Source organism: Capsaspora owczarzaki (assembly GCF_000151315.2).
Source record: "Capsaspora owczarzaki ATCC 30864 unplaced genomic scaffold supercont2.11, whole genome shotgun sequence".
In the NCBI taxonomy this organism is placed as follows: Eukaryota; class Filasterea; order Ministeriida; family Capsasporidae; genus Capsaspora; species Capsaspora owczarzaki.
Genome location: NW_011887302.1, coordinates 1,093,511 through 1,108,497, shown reverse-complemented (window position 1 = coordinate 1,108,497; position 14,987 = coordinate 1,093,511). Strand labels below are relative to the sequence as shown.

Genomic DNA, 14,987 nt, shown 5'->3' with positions numbered 1-14,987 from the left:
TAGTTCGAAATGATCAAGGAAGAAACGCGGGGACGACGAAAGGGGGTAGAAATTCAAGAGTACAAACAATTCAAAAGCAATCACACGTTAAGGAAAACGACAAAACAAAACAAACAAGAAAGCAAAAATCAAAATTTCAAACAATAGGGGGTGACAACCCAGCGCCAAAGTCAAAGGAACGGGACGTAGCGCCCAAAGTGAATGGTCGTTAGGTGCCAGTGTTGTCATCCCTGCCAGGCATGACAACAATCAACTTTCCGTCATTGAGACCAACAATAATATGACTTTCAGACGGAGTCAAGGTCACCACGTTGATTGGGACGTCAAGCGGCAGCTGATGCAGCGTTTGCAAACTATTTCAGATGAAAAGCAGAAGTGAGCGACGGGTCGTTTGCTCCAGCGTCTCATGAACACACAACACAGGTGATGCTTACTTGTAGAGCAAACAGGTGAAAAGCTCGCCCTTGGATGTGCCCGCCACAAAGAACTCGCCGCTCTTGCTCAATGTCAAATCACGAACGCGGTTGTGGAACGAGCGTGACTGCAGCAGCTTTCCATTGATGCTGTACAGGTACAGCATGTGGGATTCCTGCTCAGACGAACACCGATTGCGCCATTGTGAGCCAACAAATGCAGGCAGAAGCACAACAGCAACAACGGCAACAACAAACAACAACAAACAGCAATAATAATTAAAAAAATCCTCGCCGTTGCACACTCACCTTTTCACCGTTCATGGCATGCTCGCCGTAGCACAAGATGGATCCGTTGTTGGTGATGGATACCAGCTTGATGTGCGGGCGACGATGCTTGATGATGCACCATTCGGGGACGGGTGGACTGATGCTTCGCACAAATCGACCCTGGCGAACAGTGTGGATGATGATGGTGCCATCTTTGGAGCCGCTGACGACAATGTCGAGCTCAGTGTTGATGGCGACGCTGCACACCTGTTTGTTTCGCACGCAGAGTTCAAGAAAATCAGTACATTCCATCTCTGTTTGACCCTCCAACAACAACCAAACAAAACAAAACAAAACAAAAACGTCACCCTACCTCATGGTCGTGACCGTGCAGCCGCTGGAACGGCCGTTCGTTGATCTTTGCGATCGTCCCACTGGAGTAGTACAAGACCTCCCAAATAATACAAGTGGTGTCGCGAGAGCCTGTGACCAGGTACCTGGCACCGACGATCGTACCACCACCAACGACCGACGTGACCATGGAGGATACAGGAGCCATGGTGGAAGACAGGGTCGACATGGCGGTGCCTCCACCGATGGCGGACGAAGTAGCACTGCTCAGGCCGCTCGAGAGCTGGGTTGAGCCAATGCCTGCACCGCTGCTGCCAACGCCACCCGAGGCACCGATGATACCGATGGCGCCGCTGGACCCAGCAGAGCCAACCGAAGACGTGCTTGCGTTCGCGTTGGCACCGCTGGTGGGGCCGCTATTGTTGCCGCTGCCACTGCCAGCTCCTGCATTGCCACCGGCCCCGCTCATAAATCCAGCAGCTGAGGACACGCTGCCAAGAGAAGTGTTGGACGACGCCCAGATGGCACTGTCATTGTCGAGCGCAATGCACGTCACAATGTCCGAGTGCCCAATCAACGACTGGATGATGCGTCCAGAGTCGGTCGCAGTCATCTTCAGCGAGTTGTCCCAGTGGCCACCGCTGAAAATGACGCGACCGTCAAGCGAGAGGTGGAAGAGGCGCGGATTGACCTGGAGCTGCTGAGCAAACGGGCCGCCAACATAACGATCGACCATGTCGCGCTCGAACGAGAATGGCATGCCCTCGGCCGTCGGCGTCGGGACCCACGAGTGCGCGCCAATCAAGCCTTCCTCGGTAATGGTCACGACCTTGTCCATCGACCCGTTGTAGATGAACGCGTACAATGGTGTCTCTGGCAAGCTGACAAACGCCACAGGCTCGTCGCAGAGCGTCACATAGTACGGCTTCAAGTGGTCGAGCTGGGCAAACACGGAGGCTGCGAAGGGGGAATCGACGATCGCCTGACTCGAGGACGAAGAGGACGTGGACATGACGGCGTTCGAACCAATGCCACTCTCCTTGGCCGAAAGCGGCGAGAACCACGCGGAGGTGAGCACACGCTTGTTGCTGCCTGCCGAGGACGGCGGTGGTGCCGCGCTCGTCGAAATGACCGTCGCTGAGGTGGGCGTTGCAGGAGGAGCCGCTGCTGCTCTCGGCGAAGCAGGACCAGGAGATGAAGGCGCGCTGCCATCATGCTCGGTCGCAACCCCGGCGCCGAGAGCGCGCAGTTTCTCTGCATTTGCCTTGCTCATGACCTGGCTACGCGGTCGGTTGCTGCCTGCGTTGTTGGAGGTTGTTTGGCTCGTGGACGACGACGACGACGACGACGACGACGAGTCGACTGCGGCACTCGTCGTGTTGTTGACGACCGTGACGCTCGCGGGGGCGACAGCAGAGCCTGCGGCCAACGCGAAATGGCCAGCCAACGGAACTGGCAGCGCTCCTGTCAGCGAGTAGGCCCCGGCGTTGCGGGGCGGATGCGGCTTTTTCAACAACTGCGCAGGCGTTTGGCCAAAGTTGTTGATTTGCGTCTCGAGGGAAGCACGCTCGCGCGGGTCGGTGATGGCGTCCAGATTCACGGCACCTTCGTACGTGACATAGTAAAACACATTGCACGCCTTCTCGGCTTCGATGCCCGTCTGCTTGTAGCCGAAAATCAAGTCAATCCACTCGTGCAGGTGCTCGGAAACATAGTTGCTCTCGAGGGCGGCGCGGTGGATGCGGATGAACTCTTCAGGGGTGCGGGCCCAAGGCGGCAGCTCGACGTGGTTGAGACGCTTGCCATTCTGCAGGACGCCGAGATCAAAGCCATTGCTGTTCTCGAGGAACTCGGGCATGTAAAAGAACTCTGGGATGAGCTCTTTGACATCGGCAGTCGAGTTGTACGAGCTGTTCCAAGCGGCGGGAATGGAGGTAAACTGGCGATCGGCATGATCAAACTTGCCTGCCTGGAGATGCACGTGCAGGGTGGTGAAGGGCTCGAGACGCACCAAGTAGTGCAACACGGTCGCTGCCGTCGAATAGTGCGTGCCATAGTGGAACTTGTCCACAACTCCGGAGGGATCGATAAACTGCTCGTAGCGCGAAGAGAAGAATTCGAGCCGCTTTGGGTTGAGCGCGCCGACAGGCTTGGACAGGTCGCGATAGTTTTGCGGGTCGTTCAAATCCAGCACCTCCGACTCGTAGTTGCTCAGCACCCATGGGAAGACGGGATACTGGTTCAAGTCATTGTAGGTGCGACCGGCGATCGTGTTGAGCTGCATCAGGTAGTCAAAGTTGCTCAACTGCCCTTTCTGCCAGCGCGCAGTCAAGTTCGACTTGCGGAGCATTTCTGCGGGCGAGCGCGAGTCGGCAAAGACCAAATTTTGCGGGCGCAGGGAGAGAATTTTGCCGTAGACGCGGTTGCGGTCTTTCTTGGCAAAGTTCAGCAGATAGTTGGTGCGATCCGCCAAGAAGATTTCGAGGGCGGAGCGACGGAGCAAGTGCCGACGCAAGTGCACCTGAACGATTTGTCCGAGCGGCCACTTGTAATCACGAGGCGCCGTGTCGACCAGCTCAAGCAACTCGACGCTGATCGCATTCATGCTTTCCGAGTGCTTGGATGCATAGAACAGCGCATGTGTCGCCGTGATATCGAGGCGACCAGGAGTAGACACCATCAGAGAGACCAACTCGCAAGGGACGGAGAGCAAAATGGCGCTGTTGTTTGAGCTTGCACCTCCGGCACCTTGTCCAGACGAGCTGGCAAGAGTAGAGGCTGTGCCCGATGCGCTGCTGCCGCCGGCGGACGCGCTCGTGCTGGATCCGCTGCCAGTCTCGCCAGCCGTTCGCAGACTGCTGCTGCCAGCCCCGGATCCGCCCGATGACGAAGCCGACGAAGACGACGCGGCAGTTCCACTCTGAGTGAGCATACTCCATTCGTCGTCGGCGATGGCGTCTTCGTCCAAAACGCGCACCTTGACCTCCATGTTGGTGATGCCAGGCATCACCTCCACCTCTTGGGCTTGGAGGCTGGCAAACGCTGCGGCGCGCCGTTGAGCCGAAACCGACTCGCTCCGCGTGCCGGCATCGCGCGCGAGACTGGCAGCGGCGTGATTGTCAAAGTTGTAGTTGCGCACAAGCTTGCGGCGCATGCGACTGACGTTTTCGGTGCGATCCAGCTTCCAGTACACGGGCGCGGCCACACGCGACGCCAGCACACCGCGCTCGCTGGTGAAGAATTGGAGGGTTGTCTTCCACTGGCGGACAATGGCGCGGCGGTCGCTTTCACGTTGCTGCACAAGCACGTCGCGACGATCTTCCTCTTCGAGCCGCCGCTCCTTGTGCGGCTGAACAATCATCTCCTTGTACTTGTTTTCGCTCACTGCTTCGGCAATGCGCTGCTTATCCAGCTTGTTGGTCACGGCATCAATTCGACGCGGCCGACGCTTGCTCAGGTAGGGCGCGTAGGACAAGTAGTCGGTCGTGTCCACAGTTTGAGCACGCGGCAGCACGCAACAAGTCAGAGCTTGAATCCACGGAGGAGATAGGATGAACGACAGGAAGACATCCGTCGGAGTATCATCCTCCAGAAGCGCTTCGTTCGAGAGCAGTGGTTCGCCAGTGACTGGGACGAACGGGGAGGGCACGCCCATGCCCACGTCAAACACTAGGCCAGCCGCCATGTTGTTTGCAACGGCACTTTGCTGCTGCTGCTGCTGCTGCTGCTGCGGGAAGGTCGATGACGAGGTGGCAGGCAAATCCATGCGAAGGATGGCGTTGAGAGCCGGACGCCACTTGCGCAAGAGCGAGCGAAGCACCGCAATGATGGGCTTGTAGTTGGAGCAGCGATCGCGGCGGAGAGACAGGCCGAGGGCATCGCACAAGTGCCACATAATGTACAAGACACGATCGATGGACGAAGGCTCGTTCAAATGCCGGTCGAGTAGATAGCGCACTCGGTCACACGCGCGCTCGCACACCACGCGCGAGCTGTTCTTCAAAGCAAACAGCAACATGCGCAGACCAAGGCGGATTGCACCGCCAGCACGCACGTGCGTTTTACCGCCGCTTGCGAGGTCGAACGAGTTGAACGTCGACAGGCCAAACAGTCCGGTTCGTTCGAGCAACAACAGCGTGCCCTGCGCAACGTTCGTGTCCTCCCACTCGCCGTTCGCATCCAAGCGAATGTCCAGCGTGACTGTCTTTCCATCGGTGCTGGGCGCGATGGTCATTGTGGTCGCAGATCCTGGTTGGCCAGTGCCGGTCGTGGAAGCGGAGGAGGAGGAGGAGGAAGAGGAAGAGGCGATGGCGGAGGTCGTCGTCGCAGGAGGAATGAACGTGGCACCTGCAGCTGCGTAAAGTCCACTCATGTTCCCAAGACCGACTTGGGATGCACGAGCATTGTTGGACTGCAGAGCTTGGCCCCCAGCAATGCCAGAGGTGGCCTCTGCAAGCTGCTGCTGCACTTGCTGTTGCGCGTCAGCGCGAGAGTGCTGGTCGTGCTCAGTCTGCGTCAAAGTGACGGAAGACTGGCGCCCCATGATGTGGTGCGTCGGTGGCGGGGGAATAAAGAACAAAAACTCTTCACACACATGCAAGACGTGAACACAGTTGTTCAGAAGGGTGCTGCTCACGCGTCCGAGCGCGTTGGGGTCGGCAATGCTGGAAGCAGTAGTGGTTGCGGTTGACGATGCAGAAGGCGCGCTGGCGGCCGCGACCGCCGACGTGCAAGCTTGAAGGATGCGCATGAGCAGGCTGCGCTTCAACACGACTGCCAGCTCCGTGTCGAAGGGGAAGACGACCTCAATCATGAGCAGGGCTTCTTCGAGCTGCTTCCACGCCTTCTTGTCCGACTCGAACGAAGCCCACACGAGATTGTGCGTTGTGTCGAGTACTGCATCGCGCAGAGTGATGGCCGCAGTGCTGTGAGCGGATCCAACCTGGAAAGTGCCGCTGCGATGGCGCTTGAAGCTGCCGAGCGAGGACATGCTCCGCCGCAACGCCGAGCCCACGGAAGAAGAAGGACCGGAGGGAGCACCAGGTACCGGGGAGGGCGACTGGGGTGGAAGTGCCTCGCGCTCGAAAGGAGCGGCACCTCCTGGGCGTTGCGGGGCCGGCGAGGCCGGTGCAGCGACGCTGCTCATGCTAACGGCAGACGAGGTCGTGGATGTTAGACCGCCTGCGCCTGAGAAGCTCGTGCGACCGAACGGGGGCGATCGAGGCTCATCTGACGAGACGGCATCGGCGTTTCGAGCAGCAAGCAAACTGAACAAGGGCTCCGACCAGCCTTGCGCCTGCTTGACAAAGGTGGCGCACGAGGAGGGATGAGAAAAGAGCGGAAGAATGACTGTTTGCACAATTTTGAACGCGAGGCCCGGCTCGGCTTGTCGCAACAGGCGCAGGACGCAGCAGAGCATCGGAACGTTCTTGAGCTCGTACGTGACGGTCGTCGTGACAGCGAGCGACTCGGTCGAGCCCAACATGCTTTCGCGGTCAGCAGCATCATCGTCGGCTCGGCTCGGGTAAGCTGAGTCCGAGGGCCCACCAACGGGAGGCGGCGACGACGGCGGCGACATTGAGGCGGGAGTCGGAGCGGCGCTCGGCACGGTGGAATGCGTGGTGATCTTTGTCACACTCATCTCCAGCAGCTGGTTGCAAATGGGTTCTGTGAGTTCGTGCACGGCAAGCGCTGCGGCCAGGCCGTGTGGCCCGACATCGTCCATGCGGAAACGGCGGCGCGTCTTTTCCGACACGTACTCGTTGCTTCGGAAGATTGCAATCAGTCGGAGTGCATAAATACGAGTGCTTTCCAAGCGGCTGGAAAGAATGCCATGCAAGGTTTCAAAGCCACCCGTCGTGGCAAACAATTCGAGCAAGTTGTTTTGGTCGGGCCCGGAGGCGATTCGCACAATAAACTCGAGCATCTCTGAGACCTGGGCGTGGTCTGGGCAGTTGGCGAGGAATCCGACCAACGCAGCAACCTCATCTCGGGTGGGCGATTTGGTGAGATACTGGCGGAGCGCAACGAACAGCTGCTGGCGCACACGCTTGATCTGATCCGGAGGAAGGCGCTCCCGTCGCACAACTTGGGGCCCGCTCGATGAAAACACATTGGGCAGGGACGACGACGACGAGGAGGAGGAGGAGGAAGACGACGCGCTCGAGCCGGCCAACGAGAAGGTCAAACCGCCTGCTGCTGTTCCGCCGCTTGCTGGTCCGGTGGTGGAACGGCCGACATTGGGCATAAACCAAGGATGGATGGACATTGTGGACGAGGCGCCAATGATGTGACGATGGTCGGTCGGCGCGTACCAGTAGCACGTGCTGAGCGTATCCAGCAGAAACTGAACACCCAAAAAGCGACGCGCCCAGACGGGTTCTTCGACAATGGTCGACAGCAAGAGCTGCATCAGTTGAATTTGCACACTGACATCGGCGTACATCCAAAGACGAAAGTCAAACGTCAGCGACATGTTGAGGTCATGCAGCAGGTCCCAGCTGCCAGACGCAACCAGCATTTGCTGCACACGAAGAATGGAGCGCAACGTTGAATGCGACAGGTGCTTGGGGTTGACTTGCTGAAGCAACATCGAGATGGTTGCAAAGCCGGCGCACTGCAGCATGGCTTCCTGGTTGAGAGTGTTGCCCAAAATCAGGTCCGCCAAAAGATCGATAAAGTGCGGGCAGGCCTGGGCGTCAATGTGCTCCTCGAACGGCCCATTCCCAGCTTCGCCGGAGCCAGTTGCTGGGACGGATGCAGTGAGATTGAGAAGGGAGTGCGTGGACGAGTTGGCGGTGGAGGTGCGAGACGACTCGGACAGGACGCCAGGCGCACAATTCGGCACAAAGAGCGGCAAATCCATTTGCGGGATGAGCAAAAAGAAGAGCTGCACGCCACCCAGACAGTTGGTCACATCTCGAATCGAATGCGTGACACACTGGTAACCCAGCAACCGGGCATCCATTCGTCGATACGCGGCGAGATCCAAGCACAGCTTGCCGCGACATGCCTTGGCATTGTAGTTGAAGAGAATTCGGCTTGCCAGCGATCCATCAAACAGGGCAGAGAATCGCTCGGGGTGGTTGGGGGCATCCGTTGGCTGGAAGGTCGACATGTAATTGGGACCCAAGGTGAAGATGGAGGCCAGCTGGGCGGGTGTGAGGACGTCCATGAAGAGGTACAAGGCGCCCATCTGTCCGAACAAGCTGGTGATGCGATTGCCTCCCGTCTGTTGCTGTTGGTGCTGTTGCTGTTGCTGCTGCTGCTGCTGAGGTGTTGAAGCACTTGATGACGATGCCTCGGCAGTGAAAGCGGTTCCAGGGGCCACCTTGCGGCCGGCACCAATGTGGCAATTGGTCAGCGGCTCACTCACAGAAATGTAGCGGAACTGCTCTCGCTGGACCATTTGACCATCCACGTAAAGAATTGCGTCGCTGGATCCCCAGGGCTTGCGCGAGTGACGGTGAGAAATGGCAATGCAATACCACCGATGCTCGAGGAAGTAGTGCTTGGTAAACTCGATGGACTTTCGATCGCCATGGTGCCAGGTTGATAACACCAAATGGTGTGCGTCATTCAGATACGCCTCAAACCCATCCAGCCCGCTGGCTGTGAAAAAGCTAAACAGACGGGGCTCATAGTCCTTTTGCTTCCCGAGGGCCGATCCAAAGGAAGCAGAAGAAGAAGAAGAAGAAGGAGGCGCAGAAACGCCAGCAGGTCCAGAGGTGACTGTGGAGGACGACAGCGATGCATACCGCGAGGAAGAGCCCGATGAAGAGGCCGATGAGATGGTACCGTCCTGCATCGCGGCATCGTACCACTCCAGGCGGATCCATGTGTGGAAGGTGTAGCCGTTGCTGTTACCCCATCGTTCAATGGCCGGGACATTCAGGCCGGACTTGCGGCTTTGTGGAAAGTCAAAGAACAGCAGCGGTCCGTCTTTGGCGGTCATGATTTGCAACGCGCGTTGGAGCCGAACCCAGAAGAGCGGACGCAGCAAGGACTCGGATGGCCGCAGCAGTCCCACCAGTTGCTTGAGCTCGCCGGCAGAGATGGAGTGCGCACCCAGCACTTCAATCAAGTGAACGAGACGCTCAATGAAGGACATTTGCTTTTTGTGTTCGTCGGCAGTCATGGCAGGCAAAATCTCGGTGCTGGATGCTTCCGGCGACTGCCCAGCGGCTGCTGTAGCGACGGCAGCATCATCCACCGCCGGTTCGGCTGGTGGTCGTTCGGGACGGCGTCCATATGCCCTGGCAGTGAATGCGGACGGGGCGATGGTGGTCAGCACGACGCCAATCAAACCAGCATCGCAGCAGCGCGTCTTGTTGCTAAAGGACTTGTTCACCAGCTCGGTCAGTGTGTCAATCGTCCAGAGGCGGTCGCGGTGAGACATGAATGGGAGGAGATCAAAGAGCAGAAAGATGACGTGCTGGTGCTGGATGGCAAAGCGGTGTTGCAGGTTGAAGTTGCCGTCGACGAGCATGTCAAACAGAACAGACAGGACTTCGCGAGGCATGGTGCCGTTCAGCGTGAGCAGCAACAGCTCGCGCAGGTTTGAAAAGCCCACCTGCTCGCGGAAGACCTCTTTGCTTGTGCTGGAACCAGCGACAAGCGCAGTCAACGTCCGGAGGATTTCGGCGCAGAGAGCAGTGCTGTTCTCGGCCAAAGCCCGCAAGGTGGCGGCTGTGGATGCCTGCGACGACGGTCCAGTGGGATCGCTCAGAACGGCACTGAGTGCTGCTGCGATCGCGGCTGGCGCGGGTGTCTGCGGCGACCCGCCACTGCTCGTTGGCGCGCTCGGGGGGTTGCCTCGTCCAAGGCCAATCGCAATGCTTTGCTGCTCGGCTGCAGCGGCGGCAGAGGCTTCTGGAGGAACGATGGGAACGCTCAGCACGCTGACAATCTTGACAAAGCACGTTGCTTCGACAAAGGCATTCTGGATGAACGTCCGGTTGTTCTCGCCTTGAAGCATGCGTCGAATGCCTTGCAACAAGTGCATCCGAAGGGAAGACATGCCCATTGCATGCACAGGTTGCGCCATCGTCTCGGCCGTGCTCACATGACGATGACGGCTGCTGTTGCGGGAGCCGCCCGACGTTGCACCAATGTGTGGGGTCGCAGGTAACGAGCTGGTAGTGCTTCCGGCCAGAGCTGCGTGGAATGCGCTTGTCGCAGAGGGGGACTCGTTCGCGACGGCGACTTTTGCGCCCGCTGTTGTTGCAGCGTCTGGCTTTTGGACAAAGTTCATCGACAGGCTCAGCACCTCCAAGTACGATCGCAGGAATTCGACCGTTTCAGCACGAACAGAGTCGCCGGGCACGATAACGCGGACAAGATCGCTGGATCGACGCAGCGACCACTTCCACAAGGCGAACGGAATGTCCACGTCGGACAGGAACGAGTGTAGCAAATGCAGCGTGGGCTTGTGCGCAAACACGTAGTGCAGGGCGCTCGGATTGTCGACAAAGATAAACTCGTTGATGACTGCGACAAGCGCTTGCCGAGCACGACTCAGCTCGTTCATGGAAAAGTGAATTCGCACAACTGTTTGCGGATGAGCTGCGGAGGTGGTCGAGATACCAGACACGGAGGATGGCGTGGGCGAAGGAGCGCGGGTTGACTGGGTGGTGGTGGTAGGTTGCAACGTGATTGCCGTTGCGGTCGTGTTGATGCTGATCGTGTCATCGTCTTCTGGCAGCTCTGCAACCGACAAGAGCGAGCCACCTTGCTGGAGCATTGAATTCTCAGCGTCCATGGCCAACACTGCCTCCGCGCTCGTTGCCGAAACCTCGTGTTGCGGGCGGGATAGGACGCTGAGCGTTTCGTTAAACTTGAAGACAAGCGTCGTCACGGTGGAGAGAAAATCGAGCTGCTCGAGCGCAGCATGCGTCGCTGCTCGTGCGTTCGTCAGGAGCTTGATGAGAGCGGTGCAGGCTTCCGCGAGCGAAAGGGGATAGTCCGACAGGAAGCTCAAAAGCTGCAGGATGCGGTCACACTGAAGGTCGTTGCCCATCGTCGTTGGCAGGGTGCCCGTGTAGAGTATTAGCTCAACCACATTTTGCGCTAGCACGCGAAGGACCCGTTGCGACGGGTCTGTGCTCAACAGGAGCGGGAAGGTGAGCCCGGAAAAGTACTCTGACAAGAGGATGTCCAGCCAGCGATGGTTGGCGCAAATCTCGATGAGACGTTCATTGTTTTGCGCGAAAATGCGAGCGATAAACTCAATAACGAGGAACTGAAAGTCTTTGGAGCGGTTGACATCAAACAAGTAGGAGCGCGCCAGCTCATTTTCTTGGGTTGGTCGGACGTTTGGATCAAACACCCAAAACAAGAGTTCCAGGCAGCTTTCGGACGAGCAAGGCGTGGGCCGATAGAACTTGTTGGTATTCGAGGGACTGGCTGGCGTTGATTCGACAGAGGAAGTCGATGGCGACGCGCCCCAGTTGAGCCCGTAGGCCGTGGAGTCAGCACCCGATTCAGAGTGGTGCGAGCCTGCTTTGCCAGCATTGCCCTCGCTGTACTGTGGGAACAGGTGGCCCCCAGAGAGCCAATCCGAGGAGGACGCATCGTAGCGTTGTACGCATGACGAAAAGAGCATTTGCAAAAGCAAATCCATCGCACGGCTGCGCGTCGGAGCGTGCTGCGAATCGAGAGACAAGGTGAGCGGCACCGTTGGAGCATACACGCGATGGTGTGGTGTATCGCGCGATGCGTTCGCCAGCTGCTGCCCAACGTCCAGCTTGAACAGAGCGTTAAACCGCTCCGCAGCGAGCAGGGTCGACGAGTTGGAGTTGGTGCTGGTCGCAGTGCTCGAGTCTTTGCTGGACGACGAGGCAGGCTTGGTGGGCAGCACCGATGTCCGGAAACTGCGCGCGAGCGGAAACGTGTTCAGTCCAAAGAAGGCGTCCTCATCCAAGGTGTCGAGGCGCGACGAGTGAACAATCACCCACAGGAAGAAATCCACCACCTTCTGAAGACCGCCCATCTTTTCGAGCCTGTTGGCGTTCACTTCATTGGCCATCGTGACAATGCGTAGAATGTGCCAGGCGAGAAGTTGTGTCCGGAACTCATTCCGCAGAAATGTCTGGGAAACATTGGCACGCCAGTGGAGCATGGAGGGCGGCACAACGATGCCGGGGGATGGCAACGAAAGACGGGGTGTTGCTGGCGGCTGCGACGCGGCAGGTTGCTCGAACTGCGACAAGAGCACGTCCTGTGTGAGCGGAATGCGCATGGCGGGGCCGTTTTCGAGCGAATCACCGGCATTCGATTTAGAAGAAGTACTGCTCAAGGTTGGATAGATGGCTACAGAGGGAGACGTCGACAGCGACGAGTCGCCGGACATCCCGTACGCTACTGCAGCAGAAGGTTGTGGAATTGTCAGGCCAAGTGGTACGACAGACTCGAGCGCATCATCTTCAGCAGTCATGTCAAGCGCGTCATCGGCTGCCGAGTTGACGTTCGAAGTGTTGGAATTGAGGGCCTGGAACCCGGCCTTCCACCCGAGGAAGGACACGAGCGCTTCGAGGCCGCCAATCTCACGGAGCGAATTCTGGGCAGTTGGATTGCCCAGCGAGACGCATGCCAGAGTATGGAGCAATCGCTCTTGCAGTGCATAGTCGCGATCGGACAGGGATTTGCTCCGCGCGAGGACGATCTGCAGCATTTTAAGGCCGTCAATGACGACTTCGAGGAGCGCCGGCAGCAAGCCCTCGCCCCATTGCTCAAAGGACTGAGCTGTGGCGGCTGCATTTGCCACCATATTTGAGCTTGCAAGAGAGACCGGGGTGAACAGGGTTGGCGTCAAAAGCGACGTTGACGACGAGTCGCTGTTGCTGCTGCTGCTGCCGCTGTTGCCAGTACCAGCCACCTCGTGTTCAAAAGCCGAGTCCCAGGTCAGCATGTAGCGGCGCCAAGCAAACTCAGAGTCGACCAAATGCTCCACAGCCGACAAGCACAGCGAGAAGAGCACGGCCAGAAAGTCTGCAATCCGCTCGCTGGCGGTCTGCGTCTCCAAACCCACGCCCAAAAGGCCATTCGATGAGGAGCTGGAACTGGGCACGCTCATGCCGGCAAAGTAGCTGGTGGCACCGTTGACGCTGTTCTGACGGCTGCGATGATGGACCGATATGCTCGAGTTGCTGCGCATGCTCCCTGTCGGTGTCCCGACCGCCGACGAGGCGTTTGAAGAGGAGGACAGCAAGCTGGCCAGGCCGGTTTGTCGCGCAAGAATAAAGCGCATCAAGTTGATCAGCGAGCCGAGCACATCGTGGTGGATGAGCATGGGACGGTTGCGCGGATAACGGGCCAAGACAATGACGGATTTGACGAGATTAATGCAGTAGCGGAATGGGGGTTGGCTGGCGAGCTCGCCGGTGGCCGAGTATTGCAAACCCTCAAAGGCTGTTGGTAGGTTTCGCGCCGTTTCGTTGAGGGCGATGGCGACACACACGACAACTTCGTACGGGTGGCCCGACATTCGGCCCATGCTGCCAGAGCCCATCGGGTCTGGTCGCATCGTCTCAGTGCTGTTGTTGCTGCTGCTGCCGCCGCCGTTGGTGCCGCTGCTGGAACCGACAGACGAAAAAGGGAAGGCGCCAACCGACATTGGAGGCACGATCGTGCCGGTCGAGATGGTCGATGTGGCTAATGCGGTGGCTTCTGTGGCAGACAGCGGTGCCGGTGACAATGGCTCGTCTGGTGCATACGAGTCTTGTCGTGTCGCAGCAGCAGCAGCAGCAGCAGCAGCAGCAGCAGCAGCGCCACTGGAGCGACTTGTGGAAATTGTGCTGGAAGCGCGCCGAATCGGGGCACGAGTGGCCGCCGACGCCGGGTTGGACACGAGCGAAGCCAGCATTGGCGCAGACGACAGTGTTGCCGCATCGGAGAGGTTGACAGGCTCGCGCAATGCACGGACGTTCGCGTTCTGCTCGAGCAGGACGACCAGAAAGTCGTCGAGCAGCGGGTCGACGGCGACCAGATCCGCCGTTCGCAGCGCTTCGACGTAGCGTTGCCACAGCATTGCCAGTGTCGCAGACGCGCTGATGACTGGCTGCGACGCGGTGGCTGTAGCAGCAGCAGCAGCAGCAGCAGCAGCAGCAGCAGCAGCAGCAGCAGCAGCAGCAGCAGCAGCAGCAGCGGGCGACGACAACGGCGACGTCGGATTGGGGTTTGCATTGGTGGCTGCTGGCTGAGAGCAGCAGAACGCCGTCCACGCCGCGTTCCCGACGGCCGGCAATGCGACTGCAGATGCCTTTGCACCACTCGACGACGCGCTGACGGCGACGCGGTGCTGGAAGAGGGACATGTCCGTGTAACACTTTTTGCACAAGAGCCCATTCATCATCATCATCGAGACGGACGCGGCGGCCGCCGAGCCACTGCTGCCAGCAGAAGTGGTCGTTGTCCCAGAGGTCCCAGTTGCAGTGGCTGTGTGGACGGAGGGGAGCGCTGCGAGGGCTGTGCCGGGCAGCTGGAGCCCGCCGTGGAGTCCCTGCGCGGCAGCCACTGCTTCAGCCGAGGCCAGCAGCGACCCGCCTGCAACAGTCGTCGTTCCTGAGGCTGAGTTTGATGCTGCTGATGACGACTGGAGTGCGGACGACGACGACGACGACGACGACGATGCGCTCAGCGACTGCCCGCCACTCGACGCGAGACTCGTCGTGAAGCCACCCGTCGAGCTGCCCGACGCAAACCGGCTGCGGAACCAGTCCATTTCGAAGCTGACAGGAAAACTTGCGAATAAAGAACAGACGCCCCCGCCCTTGAAAGAGAAAAGAGTGAGTGAAGGAGTGAAAGAGTGAAGTTTTGCTGGTTTGTTTGAATGGAAAAAAAAAAAAAAAAAAAAAAAAAAAAAAAGAGGAAACAATGGAAAACCAATGAAAATCAAGAAAAAAAAAAACTGAGAAAACTGAGATGGATTGGGTTTTATTGTTTTGATTTCTTGTG

At 58.4% G+C, this 14,987-nt stretch overlaps 1 protein-coding gene across 1 annotated transcript; it reads right to left on the bottom strand.

Annotated features, from left to right (window-relative positions):
* Positions 1–2: 2 nt before the first annotated feature.
* CAOG_06544 (hypothetical protein) lies at positions 3–14,859 on the bottom strand. The gene is made up of 4 exons (XM_004345243.2): positions 1,057–14,859; positions 723–950; positions 435–589; positions 3–353 (listed from the first exon to the last, which is right to left on the bottom strand). Exons 1-4 carry the CDS (start codon positions 14,752–14,754, stop codon positions 209–211), a joined length of 14,226 nt encoding a protein of 4,741 aa, XP_004345293.1. The 5' UTR covers positions 14,755–14,859; the 3' UTR covers positions 3–208.
* Positions 14,860–14,987: the final 128 nt, after the last annotated feature.